This window comes from Pelmatolapia mariae, linkage group LG9 (assembly GCF_036321145.2).
Source record: "Pelmatolapia mariae isolate MD_Pm_ZW linkage group LG9, Pm_UMD_F_2, whole genome shotgun sequence".
NCBI lineage: Eukaryota > Metazoa > Chordata > Actinopteri > Cichliformes > Cichlidae > Pelmatolapia > Pelmatolapia mariae.
This window is the reverse complement of record NC_086235.1, coordinates 20,332,826-20,349,155: the sequence shown is the minus strand read 5'-3', so window position 1 is coordinate 20,349,155 and position 16,330 is coordinate 20,332,826. Positions and strand designations below refer to the sequence as shown.

Sequence of the window (16,330 nt, the reverse complement as noted above, 5' to 3'; positions counted from 1 at the left end):
GACATTATTGCTTAATATTAATTTATAGCAAATTTGAAATACACACTTTTATGCATACGTCAATGAAGATGTTATTAAAACAAGGGAGCTGGGCTTAAATTTATCCACAAACATTTCAAACCGATTTTTTTTTTTTTAATTTTCTTTTATTGTTGTGCAGGAATACAGGACTACTTAATTGCCAGACAAAGAAAAGCATTGTGGATTTTTAATTTCTGAATTAAAAAAACTGTTAATGCAAATAACAGAAAAAATAAACACATACAGTTCAATAAAAAAATCATATAGAAAGGTAACTTATGAAGCAGAAGACAGTCTCTTTTCCATTTTGCAAATGTGACCTACAAACCAAAATGCTGCATTTACTGGTTTCTCAAGTAATCCCCACTTCCAGCTTAATGTGAATGTGAATATAAACAATAGGGTTTTTTCTTTTTACAGTAATTACATAAACAAACACAATTGTGTCTGAGAGTCAAATTGAGTCACTTAAAATCCAGTGAACTGTTCAAGTTTGTCAGAAAACTGCATACTGACTTTATTTAAGGGATAATTTTAAGGCAATATAAAGGCTTATTTTGTAAACTGACAGAAATCACTTTAATAAAGAACAGTGGTCCCTAAATCTAAAAAATAGAATCTGTTGGATGTACATTTTTTGTTTTTATAAATACAGGTAAAATAATATCTTGTTTCAACCAAAATCTGTTTTGAGTGCAGTTCCTTCTCAGCTGCTTGCTTTGGCTTCACATAACAAGTTAATCCATTTATACTGCTTCCCTTTAGAAAAAAAAAAAAGAAAGTTACAATGGTTAAGGCAACTGAATGCTTCTATGGGAATGTTTCATAGGAAAGAATCATCAGAAGGTGGTGCGTAAGAGAAGCCCACAAAAGCGTCATCGGCTTCCATAACACTAGCGTTGACAATCGACTGTTCTTGAGACCAGCACACTGAGTTGGGGACCATCTCCTCTGTGAACTCAGGATCGAAGTTTGAGATATCACTGACAGAGCTCTGTTTAAAAAAAAAAGAAAAGAGTGCAGAGGTCACATTATCATTCATGTAAAAAAATACAAAACATCATCACGGAGTAGGTCACCTAAGGGTGACTTACTCCTGTGACAGAAAAGCATTGTTTCAATTTTACACTGTGCTCCAAAAAGACGCGGCAATCATAAAAAATTATAAATGGAGTTGCCAGTTTAAAAAAAAATCAAGACTTGCAGTTGTACAAACAACACGATACCCCTGCAACAAAGCTTACCTAAGCGAGATGTGACCTTTTCATTGTGTCAATACTCTGTTAGATTGCATATCTAATTTTGTTGGACTACATGTGCACGCTTGTTACAAGTTTATTCTTGTTTGTTCTTTAAGAAATACTATGAACTAGATCTACTCATACTATAAACATGATAACTCAAATATTAAAGCTACTCCAGTTCCACAAAGATGTTTTTAGTCATTCAGTGTGATTAGAATAGTATATAAACAATGTACTGTACAGAACGTCCTGTAAGTCTATACTTCTGCAAAGCAAAGAGAATTATGTCTTGTGAAGAGTCAAAATAAGTGTAAAATACCCAGGCGGTTTTGATTACAGGAAAAAATATTTACCACAAGTGGTGTAAAAGGGGGAGGGATCTTCTTCTGCTCAAGGTCATCCCAGTTGATGGAAGAGAAGAAGCTGTGTCTTCTGATCTCAATCTGAAAGTCAAGAGTAAATAAACCTCAACATGATTTTTCAGCTAACAGAGCGTGAACAGAAGAATGACACTCATTTTTAATTAGTATTAGAGACAGTGACACGCATATACATTAAAGGTATGGGCCACTAGAGGGAGCTCAAAAGTTACAAATTCTGTAGTGAAAATCGATTTTTATAAATGACACATACAAAGTCTTCCCTGTATCCCAGTCTGCGCTTGCCATCTTTCTCCAGCAGCCCGTCGAGGAGAGACCAGGCTGTGTTGGAGGCACCGGGACGCCTGGTTAGCGGCTTGTGGAGGATGTTGTCATACATCTCGTGTGTGTCCCTGCTGTAGAAAGGTGGCTAGGATATAGGAAAAAAAACAAAAAAAGGGAAGTAGAGGTTTGTAAGTGAGTAGGAAAATGTGGCAACTCATTGAAATGATTCAACATTTAACACTAAAGCAGATTTACAAATCTGAGTTATTTTTGGAAATGTCAAAGTAAAAACTCACTAGACCAAAGAGCATTTCATACAGCACTGAGCCCAGACACCACCAGTCTACTGTGCGATCATATGGCAGCTTCTTCAAGACCTCTGGAGCTAAGTACTGGCCATTTAAAAAGAATAAGAAGAAAAAAAACCCCACATAATAATATGACATTAACTCTCACATTTTCTTTCTAGCTTAAAACACATAACAGTTATCAATGCTACAGTTCTTTTGCATATGAAAGTGTATTTTATTCTCCAGTAGTTTAACAAATTACAACACACACACACACACACACACACAGCTGAAAATTATTAACTTCACTGTTGTAACAAGGTTTTCAATGATTGTCATGTTAAACACAAACCTCAGGTGTTCCACAAAATGTAGTGGTAGTATCCTTCTGGGAAATGCCTTCCTTGCACAATCCAAAGTCTGTGAGTACGATATGCCCCTGGAAAAGGGAGGACATAGGGATGTTTTTAGATAACATGTGCCACACAAGCAGCTCATTATCCCCCGGGACTGAGGATACTATTGTTTACTAGGAATGTTGGCTGCAGCATTCAGTCACATTCACCGTTCCCTAACTTTCTCAATGAGGCTAGGCAGGAAAATCATTAATAAGACCTAATCCAATCACACGCTTTCTGTCCAGCTGGAACTGGAAATGACAGCAGGAGAATGAAATGTGTCCTGTAAATGTTTTATGTAATAACTCCTCCACCAGTTATAAGCCTAACATGATATCCAAAAGTGGCATTGAGATATATTTTGGGATTCGTTGAACACTTACCTCGTGGTCAAGAAGGATATTTTCTGGCTTTAAGTCTCTGAAAAAAGTAATTTCAAACACAGTTGTATTTAAATGCCCAAATGTTTTAAGTAAATGTAATTTCAATTTAATTTCATAAGCTCTACACTTGAAGAAAGTCTTGTAAAAAAACAACAACTAAGTATATCTCATCCTATAACAGCTTAAAGAAACACATTTAGCTTTATTAGCTTGAAGTAATCCGCCTCTCACACTACATCTTCTTTACCACATTGCTTTAGTTCAGTGAGCTTTGCAGGCATTCATTTATGCACAGCTTTTTTATGATCCCACCATAGCATTTCAATCATGAGATGTCTGAGATGTAGCTCTTTGGGGTTTTTTTTCCTCATAGTTTCTCTGCACAGTCTATTTGCTAGTAGCAGTATTAGTTTTTCACATGACTTCACAGAATCACTTGAACTTTCTTTTTCACATGACTGTATCTTGGCTTTACTTATTTGGCTTGACTGACACTTGAATAGCAGCATACCTGTAAACAATCGTGAGAGAATGCAGGTATCCCAGCGCACTTGCCATTTCAGCAATGTAGAACTTTGCTCTGGGCTCCGGAAAGGTCCTTTCTCTTTGAAGATGAAAGAAAAGCTGAAAAGAAAAAGGTTAGAGTGAACATTTAATGGAGAACTTATAAATACTGATATTTCACTTTTGGCATGTTGTGCTCATCTGGTTCAGAGTAAGATTCGGCTTTAATGGCATGCTGATTGTCACGCAGCGCAGCTAAAAACGCCGATCACACTTGAAGCAGTAACATGCGAAAGCCACCCTTACTCTAAGTAATGCTATAATTGCTAATAAAAATATCACACATGGAGGTGTGTTATCAGTGTTAACAGTAAAGGGGGATTTTTTTAAAGTTTCTTTATTGCTTCATTTCTCAGCTGTTCATGACAGTGTGACTCATTTCTGTGGGATTTTATTGCTAATAAAACTGAAACAACTCACTTCTCCTCCATTGATGAAATCCAACACGAAGTACAACTTGTCTTTAGTCTGGAAGGAATAATGAAGCCCGACCAAGAAGGGATGTTTCACGTTCTTCAGCAAAACGTTGCGTTCTGCCATGATGTGTTTTTGCTGATTGGCACAACAATATATGTGAACCATTATCATACACATATCCAAGCCAAAATACAGATAAACTCAGTGGTGATCAAAGTTTTACCTCTTTCCTGTTGAGAATGACCTTTTTTTGTAAGATCTTGATGGCATAAAACTTTCCATCGTGTTTTCGTTTAGCGAGGAAAACCTGCATCAGAGGAGAAACAGAGCACGTTGAGAATTTCATCAACACTGAAAACCAAAATAATTCCTTATCCGATTCTCACTTCCTACATGGAAAGGGCAACACATGCAGAACTAAAACTTGTTGCTTCCCCAACAGTAAAGACAGTAAAACTTGTCACTGTCTAACATCTGGGATGAAGATAAAGTGAACATATTTTCCAGTATTGCACCAATTACATACCTTCCCAAAACTCCCTTTTCCTATGACTTTTAAAAAGTCAAAGTCTGTGGGCTTGGCTCTGAAAGATAAAATATTTTTAAATTTACAGGCATTTCAGATAGAAATAATTGATAAAAACATCAAGGCCTTGTCATCTATGTTCTAGTAAACATACTGTGGATTTGCAGAGGGTCCCAGGTTGATGTTTCTGGAGGTAGAGTTGTTCTGTTGTAGAGCAGAAAAAACATAATTTATATAAGCCAGTGAGACCCACAGCTGCCATATTAACAAAACAGCCTAAAATAACTGTCTGAAATATTTATATAGATATATTTATGCATGTATATAAAGGGTTATCAGACAAGATGCTGTCATCAGGACAGGCAAACCATCATCCAAAATTGTTGAAAACTGCTACATACCTTTTCATCTTCATCCTCAGAGGCATCTGATATTTGTTCCCTTTTTTCCATTAGTAAAAATGCCCTCACATCTGGACTGTGAAGTTTAACACAGGACAAGCAGGTAAATAAAAAACATTCTAACAGCAGCAGGTGACAGCCAACATAGTACAACTTTTAATTTAAATAAGCACAAAGCACGGCTAAACAAATCTGAACAACTCATCCTAATAAAGTTAGCATCAGACATCAATATATAATATAGTGTTGTATAACAACAGTAGGAACTGCTACACTTACTGGTTGCAAAGCTGAGGATGTGAGACGAGTCTTTTGATGAACTCATGTAACCCGGCTCTTCTTTGCTTGATGAACTCTATTTAAAACAAACCTACAATCAATCACTTGCACCCAACAAAGATCAAGCAGGGCCTATTTAGTTAAATGCAAACACCTACCCGGGTCAAAGTTGTCCCCAAATATCCTTTTAGCTGGAATTTTCAAGTTCATAGATGGAAATTGTTTCCTTAACTGTGTTAAAAGCGCAATAGAGAAAATTCTTTTAGAAGAAGGGAGAAGATTATTCTGACATATTTGTAATTATTCTGAATGATTCTTAATATCATGAAACACAAAATCCACCCCCCCAAATCAGATTTGATGCAAGATCAAGATGTTCCACTGCTTACTGTGTTAAAGAGTTTATCAAACTCTGCATATCGCCTGAAGACAAACCATTCCTGTTGTCCAACATTGACAATCACTTTGTAAACCTGAAAAAAAGACAACCATAATTCATGTAAACATTAAGAAAAGTGGCAAGTCCTAATTTAAATGACCATTTCTGGGATTACATTTCCTGCAGAAAAAATATTAATGAACCAATGCACGCACTGTGTAACGCTTTTTCTTGTCCCTCTGCTCATTGTGGCAAGGGATGCTGACATTGGGAAAACTGGGTTGGTCCTCCATCTTAGGGCCGGTCAGCATTCAAAGGTGCAGTAACGTGTCCCCCAGGAAAAGGCTTCAAGTATACGACTGCCCAATCCTCATTTTGGGTCTCTACTGCAAAAGAGGAAAGAGAAGAGCTTACTCTGTTATACAGGAAGTGAAACTGGTCTTGCTCTGGTCACTACACATATCAGCTTGCAGGGCTTACATCACTGCACACTTCAGAGGTGGCAGTCTTTGCTCATTAATCAGATTATATCGGCACAGTATTTGTTGTAACTGCTTTGCACTTTATAAGCACTCAGTTCTCGAAATGGTATCATCCCATGTGTTAGAAACGCTCAGTTTTATTTTGCCAAGAATCAAACATTCATATCATTAAGATATGTTAAATACACAACAGAACAAAATATGTAACACCGGTCGAGTTATTTTTAAACTAGGTTATGTACACCGTATATTAAAACATTGAAAAGTGTAAGTATTTTTCTTCTTTTTTGTGTTATTGTACTTTTTGTCACTATCTGTTACATTACAGGTAATCATTTTTAAAAAGACGTTATTCAAATGTAGTCTTGGCTGAAAGTCTGTCTAGAAGTCCTTTGGCTTTCTTAACTCTTTCACCCATAAAAATGACATTTGACTATAAAGAAATAAAGTTTCTGGATTTTTCCAAGGGTAGCTGCATAGGCAGAGCCCACCTTCACTTGCCTCTAATGCACATCCAGTCATTTTGTTCTTTAAGCAGGCTTAAAATATGACAGAAACCATTAGTTTCATAAAAGAGCTTCAAGGGTTACTCCTGCTAGGCTTTTGAGGGGTAAAGAGTTAAAAAGGGAAGATTGTGGTGAGAGTACAGGGACAACAGATGGGTCAGTGAGCTGCAACATGGCAGCAGGTGGGCTCCCTCCTCCTGGGCAACCAGTTAACTCACTCCTTACTGTAAGCATATCCCATCCTCCCTCAGTTTTAATAAAATAACACTTAAACATATCAATACAGCACATACTAGCTATTATTTTGCTGTTAATCGTGCCATCTTCTTCCAGATGTCTCTATCCATGCAATCCCTTCCACTCACACACATCTCCCCTAACAAGTGAGCACATACAAGCCCACAGGTATTCACACACTAGCTCTTAAACATGCTGAGTCTATGACATTCTCCCTTGTTTGGCTCAGTAGAAAATCTGTGTTGTTGTTGTTGTTTTTGTTTTAACTTGCAGGGGTTTTTGAAGCCAGAGTTACACAGCAAGCAAAACATTAGAAGGAAATAAATAAAGCAAATTGCTGGGATCCAATAAATTCCTTCCCCTGACTGTTGAATAAACAAAAGGTCAGGCTATCAGTTGATTTCAGGTGAAGAGGGACAAAGTTCATTCATACTGATAAGTCTTAATGAGTAAATTCTAATAAACTGTAACAGGAGTGTCTTCTGTCTCCAGCTTAACTGGGGACCTTAAACGATCACGTGTACTGTAAATACTCAACACTGTGTGATCTAACTGAACACACAGAGAGCGGCATATCCTTCTCCGTCCGTTATGTAACGTCTGTTGTTTTACAACAAAGCTCTTTGTCTGCTGCTCTGACTTGACCATTGTCTGAGGCTTGTGAGGTCAGCCTAGTTTTGTTTAGTAGTTTTCTCTTTCCAAGCCCTGCTGCTTTCTCAAAACACACGGAAAACCTGCTCTGTGACAGCTTTCTCCTGCTGCGTACGGATCCTGAGTGTATCCTGAGTGGGCATCTCATTCTGCTCACGTTGGGGTGAGGAAACGGTAAAAGAGCGGCCCTCTTTAAAATGCATGAGTGCAGTCAGAGAGACCTTCATGCCCTCTTCATCACTAGGCGTTCTTTCTGTTCTGTCACAACACTGTAAAACTTTCTTTTTAGTTTCACTTTTACTCACATTTATGAGAACACAAAGAGCCAGTATTAACAGTACTAACTTTTCCCCCTAATACAACTGCTTGTCCACATATGCAAAGCACTTGCTTAAAAATAGGGCTGTAACTAGGAAATATTTTCATTTTGCTGAGACTGTTCAGTCTATCAAAGCCCATCAGCCTCAACCCAAGGTGACCTTTTAATGTGTAATTCTCGTGACACCCGCCACCTAAGATGTAAAAAAATAAAAACAGGTAAAAGCAGGAAAACATATTTTCTGGCGATAAATTAGGATATGTGTTGATCTAATTGACTGAATCTTATTACAGAATTGGTGTAGAAGATCTTCTACACCAATTCTGTAATGGAAAACAAAAAGGTTGCGTCATTGTGGCTGGTACACACTAAAATGGCTGTGCACATCGCCGAGCTGCCTCACATCTGTGCGTGTTTTTCATGCTTAAATGGCTTGTGAAGCTCACAGGGTAGGACCCGCTTTTTAACATTCCAGAAATTTTTTTGTTGATGGGGGGGAAATAACATATAACCGTGCAGTGAAACCTACATTTGGAGCCCGACACACGCTGCTACTCCTAAGTATGGAATGCTGCAGCTCACCACACCCACCAGCACGCACTGTCAAGTTAAATAATAAGAAGTGAAAACAAAGAGTGGGAAGCACAATGCGAATAAGAAGGAATGAGATTATTGTTAAACATGTGTCCTCGCCACAGTTTATGCCCACATCACAACATGAATTAACTTGTGATGACAGACCCAAAATATTACAGCCTACTACATGGGATCAAAAAAAAAAAACTTCTTAATGATCAGTTCAAACATAGGGATATCTGTGGTTATGTACAGTAAAGCAGAAGCAACACTAGAAGACCACGAAAGCTCAGTCAGGCAAGCAGCTGCTGATCAACAAAAAAAAAAAGTGGCAAAGTTTTGAGGGGACGAAAGATGATTTCTAACCTTTACTCAGACCAGTCTACGTTACCACAACAGTGGCAAATCTCTGATAGAGGAAGTGCAGCTTGAGTAGTGCGGGGAGCATAAACATAGTGCATCAGCACATGACCAAATTCTTACCCTAACCTGACAGTCCAGACAGCTTAGAGACAGCCGCGGTGTCTACTGACTTCCTTTTCGAAACAAACCTGAATCAGTGTGTGCACTGACAAGAAATGACCGGTTCATCAGCTGCAGAAAATAAGATTTCAAAGAGAGCACGCTCAGCAGCCTTAAGGAGCTTGCTCTGTTATGACAGATGTTGAGCTGGCTCTTTTGTAATGTGAGTATTTGTCCCATAAAACCACACATTAACATCAGGGAAGGAAATGTGAACTTCCTCCAGTCAAAGCAAATGGACAGATGAGATGAGACTCCACATGTGAGTTTAAATATACTCTTTGGATAACAAGAGGAAACGGAATGATGAAGAGAAGGATCACCAAGGGAAGCAACCTTCCTGTCAGTGTAAATTTGACTTTTTTTTGGTGCGTGTTAATATCACACAAGCTTGGATAAACATTCAAGGTGAACATTCATTGTGACAGCTTCTGAAGTCTGACAGCTACGTAGAGCTATGTGGATGACAGTTCCCTTGAAGACAGCATTGAAAAAGGCCTCGTCTACTATTTCTGTTTCATTCTGCCAAAAGTATCGGCAAAAGCTTACAAAGAGTACAGGTGTACTTACACCGGTACTACTTTTAAATCTGTGCACATATTACGTGTATTGAGGGGAAAATAATTTCTTAAATAATACATTTTCGAGTCGAGGACGTGAGAGAAAAGAAAAAAGAGACAGGGGAGGGAGGAGCTCAACACACACACACACACACACACACACACACACACACACACACACACACACACCAATAAACCCCCGGCAGACACTAAATGATAAGCTTCATACACTCTAACAAGACCGCAAATGTAACACAAACTATAAACAATACAGTATTAAGCTATAAGGACATGGTGAGTACTAAACAGTAGATGAGCAAACACAAGTTAGTAACTTTAAGTGTCTCTCGGCTAAACTTTTCTTTAGTGACACATTTGAGCAACAAACGGTTAATGTTATAACTAGCATTATGTTACTTAACATTACACTGGCACCAGTTCTCCCCATTTGAAGTAAATATTACAGCTACAGCTAGCCAACACGTCGTTAGGAGTTACGTGAACATCACGTACCTTTCAGGATTTTGATGCGGTGTTCCTTTAATTTCGCAGTTCCAGCGGGGATTTTTCGCTCTACGGCAGTTAAGCTGCTAAGGTAGCAAACATATGTCCCGGTCGGGCAGGGACGAAAGTCCCTAAACCCTCCAAATGAAAGTGTGCTTTCTCTCTCTGCTCACAGCCGTCCGACAACTGAGCGCATCAGGAAACATGAGTGTTTCCTGGCCGCACAAAGTTCCAATGAAATTTGTCACGGGACCTCACACGGACAGACACGACCGCCGTGAAGTACACACTAGACACCACTTTACTTCCGGTGCTGCTTTTCAAAATATAAGGGGAAAAAATAAACTTCCTGAATGTCTTTTGCTTAGCCGCTGTGCTAAAAACAAACAAATTTTAAGCACTTTGTTTTACTTTAATGTTCCCGTCCACCGTATCCTCACGCCAATCATAGTTCTAATTAAACATATTAAACACATCTTATTGTAGCCTCTGAGATAAAAAGCTATGCTTTCTGCTAGAGCCCAACCCATATAATACTTTTGAGTCATTCTATAATTGGGCAGTTTAGGTTTCAAAAGTGGTGAATAAGTGATAATGCATTTATTTTATAATCTATGTATTTAAGAAAAACAAATAATAAACCATGAAAACAAAAACAAAAATGCGACCCCTTAAATTTGTCCACCTCAGGCATCAAAGGTTCACTTTTTATGAGATATTTTAGTTAGTTAACTAATTAATATTTAGACTTAGACTTAATCTTAGCAACTTTTGAACCTTACCACATCTAACTTTTCAATAGTTCCACTTTTTTGGTTTATTTTGAAAACCTTTGCTCAAATAAACTCATCTAATAATTTAAACCAGTGCAAAGATAATAGATTCAAAGCTAAGAAAAACATTTACGGTTATATTATTAACATGACATGGTAACAAGGTTACAATTTGAGTAACCATTTACACAAGACATAATGACTTATTACATATAGAACTTGTGCTTGTACAGCTATGATAAATATATATTTCAGACAACAGAAATGTTGTTTATGTTCTTTATGTTTACGTATATGTTTTTAGCATGTGTTTGTAAAAGGTGCGAGCTGTAGAATATGATACATGTGATGATGGGAAGTCAAGGATACATGCAGTCATATAAATAAGGGAAGTAATCTTTTAAATTAATTTGCCTTCCGTTGGAAATATGTGTAACAGGGTTGCACTGGTGAGAGTGCAACTCAATCTAGTCAGAAAAGATTGGAAAAAATACAAAGCATATCAAAGAGGACTGACTTCTGGGAGCTGAAATGTTGCATTATTCGTCTTTGTCATTTTCACTGTTTTGTTGATTCCCTTTCCAATCTAAATAAAGGCATGCGTCAACAAAATCCAAACAATAAGTATGCATTTAGAACTCATTTTAACTGTTATATTTGAAATGCAATTTGGTTATCAAGAATCTGTGATATGTTTGGATTCTTGAGAGATATTTTGTATTTCAAATGCTTTGGAACGCCTTTTATAACATCTATATTTTGTCCCTGAACAGTGGTTTACACAATTTACACAACAATTTACACTGGCCTTCACAGACACAGTCACCTTTAACTAAATTACCAAATTTGCCAACATTTCTTTAGTTTTATGAGTTTGTTTACTCTTGCGATTAAAAGGGCATTTAAAAATAATTTTGGCCAGCTATCCTATAACTCTGTATACATGTAATTACACAAATGTCCTTGATTAAAATTTCAAAACTTCTGTTTTAATAAAATCATGACGTTTTGATAAACCTTTTTGGGCTCTTATTTTCCAAAAGCTTCCGGTCATGTTTGCTTGGCACAGCTCGGTTTACTCTTATTCTGACGAACCGCAGCATTGAGAAATCCAACAGTTCAACAGCGCCACCTACAGGAAAGCAGGCAACAGAAGCCCAATAATCATAACAGTATTCAGACCGTTGAAGGCCAGCAACTATGAAGTATCCACGATGAATTATTTCAATTATGAATGATCTAATAATAGTGATCATGCAATTATTAATATTTTGTTAGTTCATATTATTGAATATAGTGCTTCATAAATGTGGTAATATCCTTTTTAACAAAAAAGTGTGATTTAAACTTTCAGTGCTTTTGTGTCTGACCTTTCGTGGTCAACACCTAAACACACTGTAGTCCAGGTCACACCTGACAGAGCTGATACAAGAGAAAGGCCCCAGCAGTGCTCTCCACAACAAATTTGAAGAGCTAAGCCAACATTAAATGTAAATATTTTAAAAAGAAAAGTTTGACATCTACATTTTGACTGAATATTTACATATATTTAATAGTTAAAGTGAGAAGTAAATAGTTTTTACTTTTTCAAAAAGTTTTGTTGTTGTTGCTGAAATCGGCTGTCCTTTAAGTCATCTTGATAGTAACCAAAACTGTATCTGTATGAGTGTGAATAGTTTTCAGTTTGTGGACCTATGCCACAATTTGACAAAAGTAACGCAAAATACAAAGAAATAATAAAAAGAAATAAAATCAATAATATTATCATACTTCAATGATTGTAGTTTGTATGTGTATGTGCTTGACAACATTTATATGATGTACACAAATACTCTATACAAATCCCACAATCATATATTTGTACATTTCGACATGAAAAATGGCAACAACAAAAAATCACATTTTACATGGTCGGATCGTAACAAGTTCCAAGTAGAGCTTCAACATGCCACAAGAAGAAATGGGGGTGAGACAAAACATTTTTTTGAGCATGCAATTTATTGAGAACAACACTTAAACTGAAACAGGCTGTTTTACAGCTGATCAAAAGTTTAAGACCACATGCTTTTAAAAGGCCAAATCTGGGCACAAATGTGGATTCACTGTCATTTTCTGTCAGGTAGTCACACTGTCATGGCGTTCTGATGGTAAAGGCAAAAAAAAAAAAAAAAGTTCCCTTTTTGAACATGGTCGGGTTGTTGAACTGCATAAACAGGGTCTATGGCTATCCATCAAGACACTGGATGATCCTCGACCCAAATTAAGGCCGTTACTGGTGCTGACTGCAGCCCCATAACCATCAGACGGCATCTGAGACTGAAGGGCTTCAAAAACAAAAAAAAGTCTTCAAAGGCCTCGTCGCCTTGAACACCACAGAACTGACCGTTTGGACTTTGCAAGAGTGCACCAAACATGGGACACTGAAAGGTGGAAGAAAGTTTTATTCTCTGATGAGAAAAAATGTAACCGTGATGGTCCTGATGGTTTCCAACGTTACTGGAATGACAAGCAGATGTCACCTGAGAGTTTTTCTACGTGCCACAGTGGAGGGGCGCCATAATGGTTTGGGGTACTTTTTCCTTCAGTGGAACAATGGAGCTTCAGGAGGTGCAGGGGCGTCAAATGGCTGCTGGATATGTCCAGATGTTGCAAAAAGCATCCCTCATGACTTAGGGCCCTCGTCTGTGTGGTAAAGACTGGGTTTTTAAACAGGACAATGTTACAGTGCACAATGACTGCAGGACAATGGACTTCTTCCAGGATAATCTTTCACTCTTCACTCTTTTGGACCATTCTGCATCTTCCCCTGATCTCAATCCAACTGAGAACCTTTGGGGATGGATGGCAAGGGAAGTTCACAAAAATGGACAACAGTTCCTAAGAGTAGATGCCCTTCATGCGTCCGTCTTCACCACTTGGAGAAATGTTCCCAATGTTCCATTTGCCTAAACAAATGTGTGATGGATCTTCAGAAGGCCTGGTAGTGAAGTGAAGTAAAGTTTGTCTGGCTCTGCTCTGGTATAAGTATGTCACTGTGGACACGGTTGCTACAGAGACGCCAGACTCTGTAAAGCACAGGCTGTGACAGGAGGATGGATGCAAGAAGGTGTACAGCAACTGTTTCTGTCTATAATGTAATGGTGAAATTTTGTGGATGAACAAACACATTTTATATCATTCGTTATTAAATGATAAAAATGTTCCTATGATGTTGTCCTGGCTGATAATTAATAAACATTAAACAGCTAGCAGCTGCAACTCTAATTCAGCGATTCAGCATTTCAAATTAAGTTCAAAAACTTAACTGATCCTGATTAGAAAGCCAGATGATGTGTTGTACAAAAAGTTGTGCAGAATCTTTTGCAACATAAGTTTAGAAAACCTAACATCTACAAATCAGGAAACCAGTTTTGTTTTTCCTCCTCTGTACTATGTTTTTGCTGTTTGCATAACAGAACATGTGCACACATATAAAATACTAAAAAAATTATTTCAGCTGGTTTAATTTTGTTTCTTAAATACTAAAAGTTCATGTAACACGTAACTGTCTCAGACTGACTTGTCTGTGTGCACAAAGGTCACTCACAAAACATCAGTGGGTGTTTTGACTTCCTGTCATTTCATCACTGATCTTTAGCACCTTGGTGAGGAAGAGCAGCAGCAGGCTGATCCACGCCTCTCTGTGGTTTTCTGAGGTCAGGGCCAAGAAGTATGCTACAGCCTCACTGCACACACTACACAAAAAAACCCACACGGAACAGAACAAGCCTGGAAATCAAATATGAAGTCAAACATAGAAACATGTTTCTGACTCCTGTGTTGTTTTGTAATGTACTGTAGCAAGGCTTCCCTGCCTGACTTGTCACACGAAAAATTGCTGCAGTGAGGATGATGAAGATTGCTCTTGCTCAGTGACTGCTAATTAAAGCCCCTGACTGAGACTTTAAGAACACAATTGGACATTTTTCTCCACAGTATAAGCTTGAGGAAAACTGAAGCCACCTCTGACCTGCTGTCTAATGTTAAATTCATTTCATCATGTTCAGGGTGATATTTTCAACTGTAACTGCAACTTGAGATCTCAATCTTAAAATTATTAAGTTATTGTACTGACTAACTAGTACTTTATATCTATCTATCTATCTATCTATCTATCTATCTATCTATCTATCTATCTATCTATCTATCTATCTATCTATCTATCTATCTATCTATCTATCTATCTATCTATCTATCTATCTATATAAAAAACACCCATCTTGCCCCTGTGGGCGGTTTATCCTTCAAGCTCGGGTCCTCTACCAGAGGCCTGGGAGCTTGAGGGTCCTGCGCAGTATCTTAGCTGTTCCCAGGACTGCGCTCTTCTGGACAGAGATCTCCGATGTTGTTCCCGGGATCTGCTGGAGCCACTCGCCTAGCTTGGGAGTCACCGCACCTAGTGCTCCGATTACCACGGGGACCACCGTTACCTTCACCCTCCACATCCTCTCGAGCTCTTCTCTGAGCCCTTGGTATTTCTCCAGCTTCTCGTGTTCCTTCTTCCTGATATTGCTGTCATTCGGAACCGCTACATCGATCACTACAGCCGTCTTCTTCTGTTTGTCTACCACCACTATGTCCGGTTGGTTAGCCACCACCATTTTGTCCGTCTGTATCTGGAAGTCCCACAGGATCTTAGCTCGGTCATTCTCCATCACCCTTGGGGGCATCTCCCATTTTGACCTCGGGACTTCCAGGTTATACTCGGCACAGATGTTCCTGTACACTATGCCGGCCACTTGGTTATGGCGTTCCATGTATGCCTTGCCTGCTAGCATCTTGCACCCTGCTGTTATGTGCTGGATTGTCTCTGGGGCATCTTTACACAGCCTGCACCTGGGGTCTTGCCTGGTGTGATAGACCCCAGCCTCTATGGATCTTGTACTCAGAGCTTGTTCTTGTGCTGCCATGATTAGTGCCTCTGTGCTGTCTTTCAGTCCAGCTTTGTCCAGCCACTGGTAGGATTTCTGGATATCAGCCACCTCCTCTATCTGCCGGTGGTACATACCGTGCAGGGGCCTGTCCTTCCATGATGGTTCCTCGCCTTCCTCCTCTTTCTTGGGTTTCTGCTGCCTGAGGTATTCACTGAGCATGCTGTCAGTTTGGGCCATCTTCGTGATGTATTCGTGGATGTTTCTTGTCTCATCCTGGACTGTGGTGCTGACACTCACCAGTCCCCGGCCCCCTTCCTTCTGCTTAGCGTACAGCCTCAGGGTGCTGGACTTGGGGTGAAACCCTCCATGCATGGTCAGGAGCTTTCTTGTCTTTATGTCAGTGGCTTCTATCTCCTCCTTTGGCCAGCCTATTACCCCAGCAGGGTACCTGATCACGGGCAGGGCGTAGGTGTTGATGGCCCGGATCTTGTTCTTACCGTTCAGCTGACTCCTCAGGACTTGCCTGACCCTCTGCAGGTACTTGGTGGTTGCAACTTTCCTAGCGGCCTCTTCATGGTTCCCATTCGCGGGATCCCCAGGTACTTGTAACTGTCCTCTATGTCTGCAATGTTGCCTTCTGATAGTTCAATCCCCTCAGTTCTGACTACCTTCCCTCTCTTTGTCACCATCCGACTACACTTCTCCAGTCCGAATGACATTCCAATGTCATTGCTGTATAGC

The 16,330-nt window shown here is 39.0% G+C and overlaps 1 protein-coding gene across 1 annotated transcript; it reads right to left on the bottom strand.

The window, feature by feature from the left end:
* Positions 1-147: 147 nt before the first annotated feature.
* Positions 148-10,170, bottom strand: sgk3 (serum/glucocorticoid regulated kinase family member 3). Its single transcript, XM_063484069.1, has 17 exons — positions 9,913-10,170; positions 5,762-5,932; positions 5,557-5,640; positions 5,326-5,398; positions 5,168-5,243; positions 4,889-4,964; positions 4,642-4,691; positions 4,488-4,545; positions 4,185-4,268; positions 3,965-4,096; positions 3,492-3,604; positions 2,981-3,017; positions 2,552-2,638; positions 2,206-2,301; positions 1,899-2,054; positions 1,619-1,708; positions 148-1,015 (listed from the first exon to the last, which is right to left on the bottom strand). Exons 2-17 carry the CDS (start codon positions 5,855-5,857, stop codon positions 845-847), a joined length of 1,479 nt encoding a protein of 492 aa, XP_063340139.1. The 5' UTR covers positions 5,858-5,932; positions 9,913-10,170; the 3' UTR covers positions 148-844.
* Positions 10,171-16,330: the final 6,160 nt, after the last annotated feature.